The sequence below is a fragment of the Notolepis coatsorum genome (assembly GCF_963971535.1).
Source record: "Notolepis coatsorum genome assembly, chromosome: 8".
NCBI classification, from domain to species: Eukaryota; Metazoa; Chordata; class Actinopteri; order Aulopiformes; family Paralepididae; genus Notolepis; species Notolepis coatsorum.
In genome coordinates, this window is record NC_140172.1 from 99,881,918 (window position 1) to 99,901,980 (window position 20,063).

At 42.7% G+C, this 20,063-nt stretch overlaps 1 protein-coding gene across 1 annotated transcript in view; it reads right to left on the reverse strand.

Moving 5' to 3' along the window:
* Positions 1 to 1,347: 1,347 nt before the first annotated feature.
* The window catches only part of bckdk (branched chain ketoacid dehydrogenase kinase), a 64,671-nt gene continuing 45,955 nt past the window's right edge, over positions 1,348 to 20,063 (reverse strand). Inside the window, exons 9-11 of the mRNA XM_084320940.1 lie at positions 7,868 to 7,957; positions 5,086 to 5,241; positions 1,348 to 3,842 (exon numbers count right to left, since the gene is read on the reverse strand). Of these exons, the coding sequence (XP_084177066.1) occupies positions 3,698 to 3,842; positions 5,086 to 5,241; positions 7,868 to 7,957 (391 nt within the window). The 3' untranslated portion in view covers positions 1,348 to 3,697. The remainder of the gene's footprint in view (positions 3,843 to 5,085; positions 5,242 to 7,867; positions 7,958 to 20,063) is intronic.

Genomic DNA, 20,063 nt, shown 5'->3' on the forward strand with positions numbered 1-20,063 from the left:
TGCTTTTAGCTTGTCAATCAGAATGGAGTGATTGACAGTGTCGAAGGCCTTTTGTAGGTCCAGCATGACCATGCCGCAGTATTTGCCCACGTCCACCTCTTGTTTGATGTGGTCGTTCAAATAGAGAAGGCATGGGTCAGTGGAGTGGGATGTTCTAAAGCCAGACCCTTTCGTGACTGTGATGCACGCCAACAAGGTTTGGCCGAGTGAATCCACACTCACTCGGCCAAACCTTGTTGGCGTGCATCACAGTCACGAAAGGGGCTATCACACTGCAGGTTTCCCGGAGGGGAAATCAACCTACCTAGTAAGCAAGGCTTCCTCCTGCAACGGATAGTGCACACTGTACCACTCTAATGTCGATATATTGGCTTTGTGACGACTCCAAATCTGTTCTCAGCCGCGTTGGAACACCATATAGCCTACTTATTTGTTACTATCAGTAACAGTTACTTTCTTACTTTTCACCATTGCTGATCTTCGTACGAGTATTTTTTGCAACCAGAGTCAATCTGCTTCCTGTTATACCGGCATGTGCATACCCAGATATGGTATATAGGGTATAGACAGATGGATGGAGATCACTTCTGAAAACAGTGCTAAAACTAGTGATGTGACGTTTGCGAACCATCCGATTATTTTGAATGGCGCTTTGGTACGAATGAAGGGAACGAGTCATACTTGGTGGGAGCCATTATTTGTATCGTTCGCAGTGTCGTTCACCAACCTAAATCCATTCCCCTTTACGTGAACACGTATGGATCCTGTTGTTATCTTGTCAAAGAACTTTGGTGGAAGCTTAATATCACACTCATGTTGGATATCATACATACATTTGAACGATTCAAGACTTTGTTTCCAGGGTCTTAACAAGTATCCAAGTTTAAATCTTATCCTATCATTATCCGAGGGATTATTCTGCAGATAAACCAGAGATTTTGATTCAAGACTGATAAACCAACCAAGTATAACCCCCTAAAAGAAAAATTTAAAAGGAACGAAAAGCAACGGAGCCAAACGATCCGGCTCCCTTCAATGAGCCATAATTCCCAGCACTAGCTAAAGCGCTCGTGTGGAAGGAGATCAGGAAGGGAAGCGTCCCACAGTGGACGTTGATGGTCTGTGGCCCCGGGGTGTTGCCTGCTGTGCTATGCTCGGTCAGGGTGGGATATGGAGGCGCTGGTGTTGGCTAGGGTGCCGGCTATGGTTATATGGTTGGATGTATTGTTTTGTAGTTTGTAAAAACCTATAAATATTATACATTTCTTTTTTTAATTAAGTCACAAGGAACATATTTATACACAGCCAGCTTATGCTGAAGTCGTACACAACACATGGCCAATCCTCAGCATTTTGTTGTCTTTTATTTACAGTCCTTATAATACAACACATCCATTTTACTCAAAGTATGGATTCCACAGATTTTTTTCATTGCAGGGTTCCTACAATTTTTTTTAAAACTCCATTTCCATAGCTCAACTTTTAAACTTCACAGATTCCTCGGCCATCATCTTACAACTTTGACGAAGTCATATAAATATTGATAATTAGTGCCATGCCTACTCTCATAAACAAAGCCCCCCCCCCCGTATAAATGGGCATTTTCCCATAATGCAATAGGATCCTGGGGTAGTGGGGCATGCTCCCTCTTTTTAACTTTTAAATACTAATTCAGTATGTTTTTCTGCTGTAGCCAGAGCAGTTTGAGCGTTAGAATTTTAGTGCTTCTACTGCTGAAAAAAATTAAATAAAGAAAATCAACATACCTAAGCAAGTTATGGGGGGAAAAATCATAACAGTTCAATTTCAGGCTGATAACTTGCTTAATAGCTGATGCTGGCTGGGGAATGTACAACAAAATGCAGTAGAGTGCTTCTGGTGAAAATGTATTTATCCCCCGTTCTCCACCCCCCACATCATCTGTAGCGCACTGGATATGGTCTATATTATTTCCCACCATTTCCAGATTCGTGTAGGAACCCCATCTTTTGCCCCCCTCTCGGAATGTGATCTGGTACAAAAAATGCCCCCAAACGAGAAGCCCACGTCAAACAAGCAAACAAAACAAAAATGAGCAATCAGTTTGAAATATGACTGACAAAGTTTCTAAAAACACTTTTCACTGGTGAGATAAATAAGAAAGAAAAAAAAGAGATAAACAATACGTCTTCAGTTGTATTAAATTCAAAAAGTTATGATAAAGTCTCCAAAAAACTGCTATGATAGATAAAATTCACAAAATAAGAAAGAGAAAATCTAGTTATTGTGCAAAAAAGAAATAACTACAGTAAATTCATCGATGTGGTATGAATGAATGAACGTGTGTGAAAACGTATGAAGATGAGAAACGGCAGTAATTGGTAGAAGACTGCATGCGGACCCGCATAACACAGGTAAGGCAACTGGACATCTCTGCTTCCATACCTGCCCGAGCGCCTGGTTGACAGTAGTGCTACAGAAAAGAGAGTTCAGTCAATGTTCATTGTGGGTCTCTCTTTGTTCTCAAACAAAAACAAAAAGAGAGAAAGAGAAATCGTGCTAATGAGCATTTGGTGTTTTGGCAGTTTTTTCCTCCCTCCGTTAAGAGTCCATCCTCAGCTGACTTGAGAGAAGGTCTTCGCAGAGTACGACTTGAGGGTTGGCACAATGCCGTAATAAACAGACCACAAATCACAATACCATACCACCAGAGTAGAGAAAATGACAACTTGATATAGTAATATTTGTTAGTTGGAGTGGTGGTAGGCACAGACAGAGGCTAGCACATAGGCACAGCTACCTATTATTAGTTTGTTTTGTCTAAATATCCTGGAAAACCTGGATACTGAACATTTTCTTTTGTCATATATTAATTCCTCCAACATGAGCAGTGGGATACTTTGAAGTGAGGCTTTTATTTCAATCTTTTTACGTTTCCTCATAATTGTATTGTAGAATTATAGAACTCTAGGGTTCAATCAATGATTAGAATGTAGAGTTCTCAAAATTCTAATCACACCTGTTTGATTGTACACTTAAAAAGGATTGAGAAACTCCGGTAACAAGCATCGTAAGGATTTAGTATTGCAATACTATGGTAGTATTAAAGTATCATGCAACCCTAGTGCAGCTTTGCCCAAATAACTTATTTTAATTTCCAAGAGATTTAGACAGAGCCGCTGGAGTGTGAGGAGAGAGACCCTCTCTGGCAAGCTTCATTCAGAGTATTTTCCTTGAAATGAGTATTCTTCTGTTTTGGAGAGGCTTTGCGACACATGTAAGTTCAAGGTGAACCAAGTGAAATTCTTGAAGCCTCTCGCCCCCCTTTTCCACTTCAGTAATATTGATATCAACCACCATACATACTCTCTCCTGATTGCCTGAACAACCATAAGATTACAAAACCCTTACGACACCAAAGGAGACATGACAGGATAAAAAATATTATAAGAAAAAGAAAAGAAAACAAAAGTAAAAGCATCAACTTTTCAGCCAAATTAGCTTACAGAGTCTAAGGCAAGAAAGGAAAGGAAACATGGTGCGTTGGTGAATTTTGTGAGAAGCCTCTTGACCACATAGGCTATCACTTTGTGGAAGTATTAACACACAGCCCAGGCTAGCTTTGAAAAGGACTGTTTTCCTGGTGGAGAATTCTCTGTGCTTCAGCAGTGCCCTCGCCCCCTAAACAGGGTCTCCAAGGTTGCGCGGCAGGGGCCCTTCAGACACGGAAGCTCTCTCCCTTGCCGTCGATGTGGCGCAGGCGCAGGTAGACGTCGGTACCGATGCCCTGCATGGACTGCACTGACACGGAGCCGCCAAGATATTCGGCATAGGCCCTGGAGGTGGGCAGCCCGAAGCCAAACCTGCAGGACAACAGACAGACTAGTAGTAAACCTACTATGAACATATGAGACTGAGACAATGTGGAACGCCCTACCCAAAGCTGTAAAGGAATGTGAATCACTACCCACTTTCAAAACCACTCTCAAAGAACACCTACGGGAGACTGCAATTCGAGACTGGCCCCTGTAAATGTCCTAACCCAACCGACGAGACCCTCCTCTTGGAACCAAGTATGGTTGTCAATATTCCAATGTACAGTTTTGCTTGTACAGTTGTACAGTTTTTTTTGTTGTCTTTTGTCTTTTTCTGTTAGTCTTTTGTTCATTCCTTTTCTTCTTGAAAATATAAAACTGAGATATTTGTAACTTTTGGATTCTGTATTTGTACCCTACATCTCCAGTAGTAAAAGTACTATTGAGAAAGACAGGATTTGTACATGCACCGTGGCTTAGGCTGCTGTCTGGTTAAAACTTGAGCTCTGCAGATGAAGCATTGTCTGAGTTAGTTAAAAAAATATATATATATATATAATAACTTTGAACAGTATAAACTAACTAAATAACTGATAGCTGTATAAACGTTCCATGATGACATCTACAATGTAGCCTACATGCGACACACAAACGTACACAACCTCTCCTGCATTTAATAAAGAATCAGTCCAATTCACAATCTTTGGATAATGGTACTTGAAACCATCACAATCTTGTGAATCAAAACCAAAAAATGCCCAAAAACACTTATGAAGCTTTATACATAATGTAAACCTTTATTCTTACACATTGCTTTTTACAGTCCAATCTAAGAAGAAACATGAAAGCATGTGTTGTATCATAGGTTTCCATTATCCAAAGATGGTAAGCTAGAGTGTTGTGTTCATTCATAACAGAGGTCGAGTCATTTCAGGTGATGAATGGCATTGACCATATTCACACGGTGGCTATTTTGCTTTCACGTCACGCTCAGGTTGCGATTACTTTCAACCCAAGCATGACTTTAACCCTTTCACTACCACACTACAGAAGGTTAACCCTTTCATTACCACACTACAGACGGTAGCGTGGTTGTGAAAGGATTAACACTTTGTCGTGTGGCAGTGAAAAGGGTTAACCTGCTGTATTGTCGCCGTGAAAGGGTTAACCCTTTGGTTAAGACACTACAACTCAAAACACATGAGCTGTCCAGACATGTCTTCCCCCCAAAAGAGATGTAAATGTTTCTTCTTCTGAAGGGTTCAACCAGCCCGTTCTCTCTCTCTCTTACCCATGCATAGGGCCAGACTGGGGCCCGCTGTTGGTGATGGTGTTGAACAGGCTGCTCATGCGTGGGTCCTGTGCACTTTCCTCCGCTGTGCTGAAGTGGTAGTCCATCACCTTGTCTACTATGCTGTGAGGGATGCCGCCTCCACGGTCTGAGATCCTGGTCAAACAAGGAAGACAAACTAAACATTACCATCAAACAACACAACTAACTTAAAAAGGAACACGTCAACATTATGGAAAACACACTTACATTCTTCTCTGTGCGTTCAGTAGAAAGCTATCCGGCAGGATATATATATATATATTTTTTTTCTTCTAAAGGGAGAATTGGCCAGTCCACTCCTCATAGTCTTATTTTTAGTTTTTTAGATGCAAAGCACCTCTATGACCGGCAATGTCACCAACTAACTCACTCACCAGTAATTGTCAGTTATTCACTCACGGTTGGCCACTCTGCCCCTAGTGGCGGCTCAATGGCAACATACTTTCTGCAAGACTAGTTAGCTTCGCATTTATGACACTGTATGACCTTGTTTCTTTATTGAGACCATTGGAAGGCTGAGCGGGAGAGACAGGTTCTGACGGGATTTGATCCTAGGCCAGCAAGAGGTCTTAACCACTCCACCATCTCTGGGCATGACCAATAACAAGGAGAATCAGTAACTCCAACCATTCATTTTTATATCAGATTTATTTACCTTTACACATTCCTTGTTTTAATTTAAAAAGGAGACAAAATATGGTAACATAATGTATGATATTGCAAATGCTTCCTTCAAAAACCATCTTCGAACCTTACTGAATTGAAAGATTACATTAAATTAAGCCCTGCTCATCTCCCCGTCATTTGAATTTGCACAATAGACCACTGCACTTCCGTGTTACATTGATTGAGCTCATGGAGGAGAGAGCGGGGGGAGAAAATGAATGAATGTGGATGAGAGCTTTGACATTAAGTGGTTGTATCTCCTGAACACGGAGAGACCAATCCCAAGTCGATCGGCACTTTCTCTGCCGAGCTACGTATAGTCACTTTCCCGCACCTACTTCCGAACTACGCATGCGCAGATTGATGAACCTAGATCTATGGACAATCCAGAGAGACTCTGTGGGCAATCTGCGCATACGGAGTTCGGGAGTAGTTGCGGAAAAGTGACTATAGCACGGCCGAGAAAGTGCAGATCGACTTGGGATTGGTCTCTGAGTGTTCAGGAGACTCAGGCGTATACAAGTAAAAGTCTAATCGCCATTACCAGAGATTGTCAATTTTGGGGATATTTAATTGCCAAATTTAACAAATTTCATGTGCATAGGTGTATAAAATGTATGTTTTGGTAGATCTCAGCCTACCTTTCACACTGCCACAGATGTTGAAAAGGGTTGAAAATATGCTCCAAGAAACTTGAATGTCACCAGGCATCAGTCATGTTACAGTGTTACTCTACTACAAGCTATTCAAATTCACACAGCAACTGGGAGCACCCAGGAGTTGGTGACAAGCGTACCTAACTGAAGTTACGTGCAGGGCTTGTAGTAGAGTGTTAGCTAAACTTAAACAACTCAGTGGTTTTCAGAAGGCTGATGATGTGCCTAGCAACTTTCCAACCATTTTCAAGTCTCATGGACTATTTTACACCCCCTTTCAACACCAATGGCAGTTTGAATGGCATTTAGTAAGGTAAGCTGATATCAGCTAAAACACATAGTATGCACCTACAAACACAACATTAGTTAAAGACAGGGGCAATCTCCAGTAACGGCGAGAAGTCAAAATTAAACTGGTATGGTCCTTTAACATGTTATGCTCTAGAAATAGCGGCCTTGCACGGAATGTTTGTGTAGTTCTCTTTCTTCTAGTACGGCTGCCTGCAACCATTAGTAACCACTTTGGAAAATGTCTGATGTGCAGGTAAAACACTGGAAAAGCATGTGTTCCATCATTTTCCATGCATTTGTGGCAATGCATCGTCGTTGGAGCAATATCTTTTCATGAAAAGGTTACATAACGCATGTTTAATGTGTTATTTCAGCACTGTAACCTAAAGTGCTACCCTTCCATTCAAACATACTTAATGGGTCCAATACTGTAATAGATAAGCCTAGCCCTTGCACACAGAAGTGCACATGACTCGCACATAATGCCAAGTAGTCCGTCTCAACATTCTTCCCACAAAAAGCTTCAATCCTCGCCTCTTTTATTTAGTCTTCCCTTGTCCAGACACAAAAGACAGGCTACTTGATACACAACCTCCCAGTGCTTAGTAGCCACAGATTGTGAAAAACCTTTTGGCTGAATAAAACATCCCTGTTGATAAAGAGTCAGGTTTCTCATTAAAACGTCTAAACCCTGAATTCTGAGACTATTCAAATTCACTTACTGCACCCCATGGATGTGTTCCCCTGCTGGCCTGGGACTGAATCCCACCAGAACCTTCTCTCCTGGATCTGCCCTACTTTGTCTCCCTCCTAGATGTCCTACGGTCTTAATAGTAGTGCCGTTAGCACCCAAAGCCAAGGAGTCTACTAGCAAGGTCTATGTGTAGCTGTAGCCATAAATGTAACAGCGTGTCGGGCGATGCCAACAACCTGTAGGTATGATGATCGGAGAAAGGAGCCGCAACAGCCCACACAGAAGTCTAATTCTGCCTTTGTACCTCCTACTATAATGAACCTTCTCTCCTGTGTCGCCCTCTGGGATAGGTCAATTAGATGTACAGTTAGATGTACAGTATGTTGTTTCATGGTGTTGCCTTTCTCTAATACCTGCAGCCTAAGTGACTCACCTGATGACAAAATCAGTCTCATTGTTGGCAATGGTGACCACCACATCAGGCACATTATACGGGGTGTCCAGGTGACTCTCCATAGTGGCCCTGATGGGACAAACAAGACAGATGCAGAAGTTTACCATATGGTAGGTGCCAGGACACTCTTATTAACACATGTAAAAATGAGCTTGTCAGCATGTACACTGGTAAATCTGCATTGGAGGTTGATATGAGAAATTGTCCACACTGGTCTCTAGCGAGAGAAAACATGAGGCTGGTTTAACCTATATCAAGCTCCACCATATTTCCTTGATCCTCCAAATCACAACTGTGGCTTGTGCAAGCCACAGTTGTGATTGGAAGAACAAGAAAATAGGAGGCGGAGCTTGAGACCAGCCAAGCTGGTAGCAACGCCGAGAGCTGGGCTCGAACCCAGCGTCTCCTGCGTTGGTGGCGAGTGCCTTACCCATTACACCACTTAGCCGCCGTTCTACAGATTTCTTAATCATAGACACTTTCCACAGACTTGTTAATATCCTACACAGCCTGGCTGTCTTTAAAGAGGAACTTAAAAAAAAACTGTTAAAAGAGGAATAACAATTTTTTGGAAAATATTATTTAGGCGGGTTAGTTGCTACAACATGTCAGGGGGGAAAAGCCTGCAAGGTACACATGCATTTGCATTCATGGGAGAGCGAGTCATCACAGGAATCGCACCAGACGACTCAATGAAGAAATGTCTTAACAAGCGGGCAGAAAAGTGGCAATTTTTTTTACTTGAACTTGAGGACTGCATACTTTTTTTGCAAACCAAAACAACATACTTTATACTTATAGCACATGCCAACAATTCACTTTTAGTGCTAAAGTAATAGAGTTACATAGGTCTGAACTTGAGTTGTAAAAAAACTTGTTACTCAAGTTAGTAGTCCAGAGGTAGTATTTTCCCAGAAGGTGGTATGGCTTACATATCCAGACGGAGCCATAGCCTGAAGCCTTATGTAGTACATATCCAAATTTCATAAAGATCCATTCAGAAATGAGTGATTAGGAGTGATTTTGGTAAACTGTGTACAAAGAAAAACTCAGTTTTCTCATAGACTTCAATTCACTCAGCTGTTTTGCTCTTCCGGTCTTCGTGTTTCTTAGTTTTTTTTTTTACTTAGATCCCCATGTGGGGTATCATTGGAAAGCCACACTCATTGGTTACAACGATCCACAATCATTTTCGAGATTGGATCTAGATTGACGGAACTACTGTAGCCTGAGTCGGGAGTGGTATTTTGCGCAATACCGTGTACTTTGCACAAGCCATCGACAGGCAACAAATAAGCCTTCAATTCGATATATATATTGTATTACAATATATGCACACCCGAGCCACTAGGGGTCGCCAAAGTGCCGGTTGCAAAATATCCGAAAAACTTCCCATATGAGGGACGTTGCAGCTTAAGAGATTTTAAAGGAACACACCAACATCTTGGGAAATTAGCTTACCGTCTTCTCCAATGAGAGACACGAAGATAGATACCAGTTTCCTTTCTGTGCATTCAGTAGAAAGCTATCTGGCTGCATGTTAGCCTAGCTTAGCACAATGAATGGAAGCAAACATGGCCTGGTATCCATTTTCTTGTCTCTCTCTGGAGAAGACGATAAGTTAATTTCCCCAAATGTTGGCGTGTTCTTTTAACATACATATTCAGTAATAGTGCCATTTTCTGGAAGATGAAATGTTTATAAGCTAGGACAGGTTCATCTTACATTTCTGAGTTTGCTTGTTTTCCTGTATCCATAGATTTTTTTACCACTCAAGGGAAGTCAGGGCATCAATGCAGGTCATTTTACTGCACGGTCGCGGCTTGATACATTACTCTCAATGTGCATTTCCTGACTCGGAAAGGCTAAATATTACCACAAATATCACCATTGCAACTCTGACTCAACCCTACACAGTATGACTTTTGACTTGTACACAAAAAGGAAATCAGGTTCCCGAGTGCACTGCTCGTCTGAGGTAGCCAGTGGGCCGATAGACAATATCCCTTTGGGAGGGCCAATGGCCCCACTTCTTCCACAGCTCCCACCCTGGAGCTACAAGAGGCCTGGGTCCCCTCGTCTCCCTCAGTGGGACTCCTCTCAGCTAAGCTTACTGATCTCTTTTTGTGTCTTACTAATACATTTATATTAATCATGAAGATCTGTCCACACGCATAATTGATTCATCTGGTTCCACCACACCTGTGTACTCCAGCCAAGCAGCACCCTGCCTGCGCTGTTCACATTGTGCAGAGTAAACTCACAAAAGCAAGGGCTACAAACAAGTTAACCAAACCCTAACTGCAAGTTATACCCGTCCTAGGCTAGTTTACACAAGTTATACCCGTCCGTGGCTAGCTTACACAAGTTATACCCATCCTAGGCTACCTTACATAAGTCTCCCAGAAAATGGTACTCCTCTCCTGTGTGATATTGATATTATATGATATTGAATAGGTATGTTACGTGTTAATGTTGCAGTTATTCCCTGCTACAACAATTTCATCATTGAGCAGCCTGGTGCTATTCCGGTGACAATGCTCTCCAAAAGAGGCTTTCAAGCGCAATTTCGACGAGGCCTTGTACATGGAGTTTGTACATTGTACATAGAGTACATTGCAGGTTTTTTTTCTCAAACATGCATTCAAATCACTACGACAGAGGTTCTCAAACTTTTTTATACCACGACCCCATTTTATTTAGGATTCTTTTTGACGACCCCAAATATATAGCGTTATTTCAACGTGGAATTAATGAATATCAAAATAAAAGCACACGTTGTTGAACTTGATCATGCATATTTATTAGAACATTTAATTACAGCACTATGTTTTCAATACACATTTATAAAACGAAGCATATTTTGCCAAAATATGTTGCCAGAACATAAATATATATATTGTTTTTAATTTCTTCTTTTTCTTTTTTTACTTGCCAATGCATGACCCCACTGTCACCTACCCATGACCCCACTTTGGTCGCGACCCGTGGTTTGAGAGCGGCTGCACTAGGACATACCAAAAGAAAAGGATAAATATTTCCTTGGCAGGGGAAAATAAGGAGAGGGAGGGAATCCAAAAGCAGATGAGATGAACCCACATCTTTAATTTATGTAATCCCTTATGTAACAGCCAAATAACAGTCTCAAATAAATGCTAGAAAACCTTCCTTGTTACATGCATAGCCCATGCATAGCCAATAGGCATAACCCTGTTCTTTGTGCCCACAGCCAAACAGATATCTCGTTTCAAACAGTGCAATACTCACAAAATAGACCCATATTGTTATGAGGGAATTTGTTGCTGAACAGTAGCTGTGAAACCTCTTCTGAATTAGCAGTGCCATAAAATATAGTTACCCTGCCCCCACTCAAAGCTGCGGTCAGAACGGCGTGCCAAAAGCTCTCACGAAGAGTAACGTTAGGGCAAACAAGGAACCATGTTCGTGACAGAGTGTATGTTGTCAATACCAAGATAATGGTTCTACCAGTTTTCTAAATAGGCCCCAGGCCTCCCTGTGCCCCCCCCCCCCCCCCTCTATACTTCAGATTCTCCAGCTGAGTTCAGTCCAAGACCACCAGCCAAGAATAAGTAAGGGATAATGTATGGCTACGAGGTCATTGTCGCAAAATAATTGACCGACACGGAGTTTAAAATACAGAGGCGCCGCGCCAAGGTGTTTTAAACGTAGTGAAGGTCAATTATTTTGCGACAATGACCGAGTAGGCTATACATTATCCCGCTTATTACATGGCTAACTTACTAACAATATACCTAATTCATTTGACAAATCGCAGTTGTTCTGTGGCTCTGTCAGCCCAAATAAAGTGATTATTATTATGGCGGGCAGCCTCTGGCTCCGCTGTCAGTGCAGCGCTATACATTATCCCGCTTATTACATGGCTAACTTACTAACAATATACCTAATTCATTTGACAAATCGCAGTTATTCTGTGGCTCTGTCAGCCCAAATAAAGTGATTATTATTATCGCGGGCAGCCTCTGTGTTCTGGCTCCGCTGTGTTCTGGCTGCGCTCGTCGCTCCGCCCCCTGTCATCGCCGGCACGGCAGTGTCTAATTGCACTGAAACAGTGTGTCAGTGGGCTTGATTGCGAACAGCTGCGCTCTGCGGTCATTATTGAAAAATCTGCGGTCATTATTGAAAAATAATGACCGCAGTCGGGGGGCTGTTGACCAATCACAAGCAAGCATTTCGGCGAATGTGAAAACGCCATGTAATAATACTCTATAACGGACCTCTGTGGAACAATAATGACCGCTGTGCACAGCTGTTCGCAATCAAGGCCACTGACGCACACTGTTTCAGTGCAATTAGACACACCTGCCGGGCTGCCGGCGATAATAATAATCACTTTATTTGGGCTGACAGAGCCACAGAACAACTGCGTCTGCATTTTGATCTCGTCTTGTCGATTTTGTAAAATGAATTAGGTATATTGTTAGTAAGTTAGCCATGTAATAAGCGGGATAATGTATAGCTATACTCGGTCATCATCGCAAATTAATTGACCTTCACTGACGTTTAAAACACCTCGCAGAGGCGGCTCGGTATTTTGAACTCCGTGTCGGTCAATTATTTCGCGACAATGACCTCGTAGCTATACATTATCCCTTACATATCGGACCTCCGACTAGCGCTATTGACCAATCACAAGCAAGCATTTCTGCGAATGTGAAAACGCCATGTAATAATACTGTATACTTACTCAATCAGAGCATATATTTAGCATTTTTAGATTATATATATATTAGATTACTAGATTATATATATATTGTAACTATGTATTGTAGGGCCAATATAACTGAGAGGGCATACCTATTTATACTGCCTACTTGCCCATACTCCGTGTAAACAATATAACAATATAATTAACTGCCTATTTTTATTTTTACTTCTCCACTGTACTATAATTCTATGACCTGTATCATGTCTTCCTTCACATGTACCTGTGCCTGTACCTCCCCTTCCCCCTGCTCCATGATGCTATGTTGCCTGAATTTCCCCAAGGGGATCAATAAAGGAATATCTTATCTTAATAATAATTTCATTACATTTATATAGCGCTTTTCTCAGACTCAAAGCACTTTACAACGTAGGGTTAGGGAAATTGCCTCCTTCACCACCACTGGTTTCAAGTTTCAAGTTTCTTTAATAGTTGTCATACAGAAGTACAGAATACTTTTATACAAAATGCTTCTTACTGTTACGCTCCAGAGACTGTGCAAGACAAGATAAGTATGAAATAAAATAACATAGTATAGCATGTAAATTAGAAGTAAAAAAAAATGAGGTCACAGTGTTCAGTATAGACATACTGTATGTACAATGTTCGATGCAGAATAGACGTAACTGAGTTACCATATAATATACAATACTGTGCAGTGTACTAATATACAATACTATATAGTGCAAGGCAGAAATGGGATGAGGTGCAATTTAGGTACAATTTACAGTAGGTGTACGAGTTGTAGTGCAAATCCTTTATCAATAAATATAAAGTGTGTTTGTGTGATCTAAAGTGTGGAGAGTGGGTGCTGCAGTGTGTTGTTTGTTTAAGTGAGTGTGTGCGTGTGGGTGTGTGTGCTGTGTGCATTTGATGGTTGTTGCATAGTGTTTATTGTTCGTTTAGCAGCCTGATGGCCTGGGGATAGAAGCTTCTTCTGAGTCTTTCTGTGCTCGCCTTAAGACTCCAGTATCGCTTGCCTGACCGCAGCAGTTCAAAGAGGCAGTTGTTCGGGTGGCTCGAGTCCTTAATAATTCTCTTAGCCTTCCCCTTGCACCGCTTGTTGTAAATGTTCTGGAGGGTGGGAAGCCCCCCTCTAATTGTGCGTTCGGCTGAACGTGTCACTCTTTGTAGTCTGCTACGGTCTTGTGCAGTGCTATTCCCAAACCAGGAGGTGATGTTGCCAGTCAGGATGCTCTCTATTGTACATGAGTAGAAGTTCCTAAGGATCTTCTGACTGACTTGGAACTTCCTTAGGCGCCTGAGGAAGTAGAGGCGTTGTCGTGCCTTCTTCACAACACTGTCAATGTGTGTGGTCCATGTCAAATCCTCGGATATGTGGGCTCCGAGGTACTTGAAACTGTTCACTCTCTCAACCGGTGCCCCGTCGATGCTGAGGGGGCTGTAGTCCTTGACCCCCGACCTCCTGAAGTCCACAATCATCTCTTTTGTTTTGCTGACGTTCAGGGAGGTAGCACCCAACCTTGGGCTACGCAGGCTCAATGGCTGCCATACACTGGCACCAGGCAGACATCACACTACACAATGGCTGAACGGCTCAGGAGACAGGGATTGATATCAGCCAATTAACTCATTCAGAGCCACGCCCCTTTGACCATATTAGGGCTAGCATGCCAGTAAGGAAGTCAGGAACGGCCAGGAACGTCAGGGAACCCCCTACTCTTTATGATAGGCGTCCTGTCCTGGGTTATTAGGCGAATTCAGTCAGGACCTCGGTTTAGCGTCTCATCCGAAGGACGGCACTCGCAGCTGTACGGTGTCCCTATCACCGTAACAGGGGCATTGTTACTGACAAGTCCAGAGTGTTCCCCTCACAAACTGACAAGACATGTTGAGGAGACCGTCAGCTTACTGTCTGTTGTTGTGGAGGAGGAGGAGGAGCAGGAGCGTGGAACCTGAACTGAGTAAATACTCTCACCATGAGACCCAGTCACATTAAAACATATTGGTACTCTTATCAAGTCGGACCCACCAGAAATAGGACCACGGCCCATTTTGGGTCCCGACCCATAGTTTAAGAAACCCTGGTTTAGGCTAGTACAAAATGGCTGCTAATTTATCAAACTGTCAGGATCTGTCAGTTATTTCTTCGCAGGTGATGATATACCCTAAGAAGAGTTCATTTCTACGTTACAATTTATTTAAAAGATATAATAGGGATGGGCCGCTGCAAAGATGGGAAAAGACACTTGTGACTTTTTGTTTATGTCAACTGGCTGAACAGTATTTATAATCTACATAGTAACAGTCTTTGGCGGACTGCCAAGGAAATCCACATAGCAACATTCCCTTGACCTACTTTCCTCAGCATGTCTGAGAACGTGACTTTATCTCTGAATAAGATGGGATGTCTTACAGGATACTTGCCAGAACTATTTTATAACACATGATAATGAGAGACAAACTGAGTTCTGTTGTGGCTACGAGCCCACGTTGCGTTGAGTCCCTTCATTTAATTTCTAGGCTTGTTACACAACAATTAGTTGACTATTTCTAGTAGTCTGGTCAAGGTCATGAAACATTGTAACCCCTATAAAAACAAAAGCAAAAAAACATGGGTCTATTGTCAGTTTTTCTTAGTTCCCTCAGTGTTAGGCAGTACTCCTGACCTAAGGTGTAGATAGAAGTGTATGTAGGGTTAAGGTTAGTTGAAGTTCCCTCAGTGTTGGGCAGTACCCCTGACCTAAGGTGTAGATAGAAGTGTATGTAGGGTTAAGGTTAGTTGAAGTTCCCTCAGTGTTGGGCAGTACCCCTGACCTAAGGTGTAGATAGAAGTGTATGTAGGGTTAGTAGAAGTTGCCTCAGTGTTGGGCAGTACCCCTGGCCTAAGGTGTAGGTAGAAGCATTGATTGAAATTGATTGATTGACAACGTTATTAACAGATTGCAGAATGGGTACAATACAGTACAGCTCAATACACACAATTGTTAAGGGGATGCAGACTAGAGAAAGACTTTTGTCTTGTTTACATCAGGCCAGCGTCCCCCATTTTCAATTCATCATAACATATTTGACATACATGACATTGTAGTGATTGGAATGGTACATAATTCACCCACGGAACTATTGTGGAACATTTGTGATGATGTCATAGCCGAACATTCTAGAACATCGAACAACCTGCAATATTTGTGGTGATGTCATAGCCGAACGTTCTAGAACATGGGTGATATATGTATTCGGCAATCCTCTCAGAGTCAGTCAGTCGACTGCAAGCAACGTAGCAGTAGCATGGTGTATTTCTGTGCTTAATAAATGCTATTCGCTCTGCCTCGAGCCACCGTCTCCGGCTCTTGGCACCACAACATACAGATAGACAGTACTGCTACATCTATACATTTATGACATACCAGATTTACAAATACAGTACCGTTTGTGATGGGTAGGTGGGGTGGGGGAAACTGTACAAGCAAAACTGTACTTTGGAATATCGACAAAACCTTACTTGGTCCCAAGAAGAGGGTCTCGTGTATTATTGGGTTAGGACATTTACTGTACATTTACAGGGGCCAGTTTCGAATTGCAGTCTCCCGTAGGTGCTCTTTGAGAGTGGTTTTGAAAGTGGGTAGTGATTCACATTCCTTCACAGCTTTGGGTAGGGCGTTCCACATTGATGTGGCATAATTGCAAAACGTGTTTAGTCCCTTGTTTGAGCCGAATCTGGGTTTAACATGATTTGTGGAGCTCCCTCTGGTGTTGTGGTCGTGTTATTCACTGACCTTTGGGAAGTATTTTGACATGTACATGGGTACCTTAGTCGTGTAGTGTATCTTGTAGACCAGGCCCATTGCATGTTGCTGTACTCTGTTGTCTACTCTAAGCCATCCTAAGTAGTCAAAGTGGGCAGGGGTGAGGTGGGTTCTAGGAGTAAGGTCAAGTAGTAGTCTGACCAGTTTGTTTTGTGATTGTAATCTTGTTTTTAGTGCCTTTGAGGTGCTTTGGTACCATGAGGTGTACGCATAGTCGTAGTACACTTGAATGAGTGCTCCTGCCAGTCTTCAGGGTATTCTTGTTTACCAGAGAGATCCGGTACAAGAATCTAGTTCGTTGGTTGACTTTTTTGATTACATTGGATGCCATTTTGTCACAGGAAAGATTTGCCTCTAAGATGGAACCTAGGTATGTAATTTCATCTTTCCTTGTGACAATATTGTCACCCACTGTAACTGAGAAGCCGTCGGTCTTGCTGAGTTTGTTATTTGATCCGAAGAGAATGGACGGACTCCGTTTTACCCAGGTGTAATGATAGTTTGTTATCAGTGAGCCAGGTGCAGATTCTGCCGAGTTCTGAGCTGAGGGGTTTTTCAACCTGTAACTTGTTCTTGTCAGAGACCAGCAGGGCTGAGTCGTCCGCGAACAAGAACAAGTTATAGTCACAAGCTGACGACATGTCATTTGCATAAATTAGGAACAGTAGTGGTCCTAGTATGCTTCCTTGTGGAACACCACAGCTCACTGTGACAGGGGGTGGTATGGTACCGTTTACCTCCACCATCTGTTCTCTCCCCTCAAGGTAGGATTGCATCCAGCTCACTGATAGACTATCAAAACCAATTGCTTTTAGCTTGTCAATCAGAATGGAGTGATTGACAGTGTCGAAGGCCTTTTGTAGGTCCAGCATGACCATGCCGCAGTATTTGCCCACGTCCACCTCTTGTTTGATGTGGTCGTTCAAATAGGCATGAGTCAGTGGTGGACGGTATGGTCTAAAATTTATATCACGGTATAATTTGAAGCATAGACGGTAACGGTATATATCACGGTATCATCGTTTTTGATTAAATTTTTTTTTTAATTTTATATAATCTTTTTTTTTTAATAAAATATATATATTATATAATTAGACTTGTACTTGTATTATCTGCGAGACATCGCCACCACGCAACAAGCTCCACTGTCTGCGTGTACTCTAGTAGCCTCCAGCTACGGCCAGGATTCTCCGGAGCTGCACCTGGACCTATACTCGAGTAGCCTCGAGCAGAGCTACGGCCAGGATTCTCCGGCGCTGCACCTGGACCCTATTGGCATAACGTTACTTAACTGTGCTCAGCAAGCCCTCAGCTCGAATACGCATCGAATCAGTGTTATAAGACATTGATATCAGGAGCTATCTGTAGCTACTGCTAGCCGGATATATAACGTTAATACAACGCCTCAGTGAATTATTTAGTTCAATGGGACATTTCGTTTTGAACGGTGAACTAACTTGCGCTAATGTGAAAAAATAACTTTTTCCAGTTCGCACATATCTATTATCTATGACTAATTCTATCTATTTTTAGGGGCAAATGCGAGTGAAATAGTCGCGCTGTGGTTACATGACGTCATTGCTATTTTAGAGCTGCCCTACCGGTTACACGGTATAGTCAAAATCCATACCGTAGAGCAAATTCATACCGTTTATACCGTATACCGTTTATACCGTCCACCCCTAAGTGGAGTGGGATGTTCTGAAGCCAGATTGGAATTCGTAGATTAGATTTTTTCCTGCTGGGTACTTTTCGACCTGTTCGTAGACTATTTTTTCGAGATGGAGGTAAGAATAGAAACAGGGCGGTAGTTGCCTGGGTCTAATTTGCTGCCCTTTTTGTGCAGGGGGGTCACTCTAGCAATTTTGAAGTCCTTGGGGACGTGTCCCTGTTTTATAGAGAGGTTTATTATGTGTGTGATGACTGAGGTGATGGCTGCTGCTGAGTCTCTGAGGAATTTGGAGGGGATGTTGTCATGGCCAGTGGCCTTGTTAGGTTGGCGGGCGCTCAGTTTTTTTGAGTTCCTCATCTATTGTTACCATTTCCAGTTTGAAGTCGTCTTTGTGGACGCCTAGGTTTTTGTAGTATGCTACTAACTACATAATTACTAGTTCTCTCAGTATTAAGCAGTAACCCTGACCTAAGGTGTAGGTAGAAGCATATTACTAGTTCCCTCAGTATTAAGCAGTAACCCTGACCTAAGGTGTTGGTAGAATCTCAGTGTTAGCCAGTAACCCTGACCTAAGGTGTAGGTAGAATCTCAGTATTAGGCAGTAACCATGACCTAGGTCCTAAGGTGTAGGTAGAAGCGTATGTAGGCTGTACGGTCAGCTGGTGGACAAATGTCCCTTTTTTCCCTCTTTTTTTTTAGTTTGCAGGGATGCTGTGACATCACACTTCCATTCACACCTCAGGAGCAGCAGCACTAATAGTTTACAGCTGAGCTCACACTACTGTCCTGCAGGAAGAGAGTAGGACAGCCAGGAGCTCCACTCTACACAACACTACTGTCCTCCAGGAGAGAGTAGGACAGCCAGGAGCTCCACTCTACACAACACTACTGTCCTGCAGGAAGAGAGTAGGACAGCCAGGACCTCCACTCTAAACAACACTACTGTCCTCCAGGAGAGAGTAGGACAGCCAGGAGCTCCACTCTACACAACACTACTGTCCTCCAGGAGAGAGTAGGACAGCCAGGAGCTCCACTCTACACAACACTACTGTCCTGCAGGAAGAGAGTAGGACAGCCAGGACCTCCACTCTAAACAACACTACTGTCCTCCAGGAGAGAGTAGGACAGCCAGGACCTCCACTCTAAACAACACTACTGTCCTCCAGGAGAGAGTAGGACAGCCAGGAGCTCCACTCTACACAACACTACTGTCCTCCAGGAGAGAGTAGGACAGCCAGGAGCTCCACTCTACACAACACTACTGTCCTCCAGGAGAGAGTAGGACAGCCAGGAGCTCCACTCTACACAACACTACTGTCCTCCAGGAGAGAGTAGGACAGCGCTATCCTCTCGTTCCTCTGTTCTTGTGCACGTTTCTCTCTGCTCCCCTGTCCAAACTCAAACATGTCGCCATCCACATGGCCAAATAGCATATGAAAAAGGAAGAGCGCACAGCTGCCACTAGGGGCAGAGTGGCCAACTGTGAGGTGATTCACATCTAAAAACAAGGACACAAATGTCATATAGATGCAAAGCATTGAACTGGTTCTACATAAAGTGCAATGTACGTGAGTCGCCACTAGGGGGCAGAGTGGCTAACCGTGAGTGAGTGATTGACTGAATGATTGCTGATGCAAATATCCTCGAAGACACTCTGATGTCACGAGACCGCCGCCATCTTGGTATGGTGGAAAACAAACGGATTTCTACGATCAAATGTATGCGTTGAGCTCCGTTTTTATTACATATTTTATCACATTCTTGTTCATTTCATAACCTTTTCATATCATTTGTTTTGAAAATATTGAGGCCAACATGGCATTTCACTATTTCGAAAGCCTTTCTGGTGATTCTAAGGCGAAAAAAAAGGCATGTAGGCTACTTGAAGAGAATGGACTAACGTTATATGGTGAAGTAGCTAGCAGCTAACATTTCTCTGCTGTTTACAGCCTCACAGCCAATAAAACCTCATTTACGATATACATATTT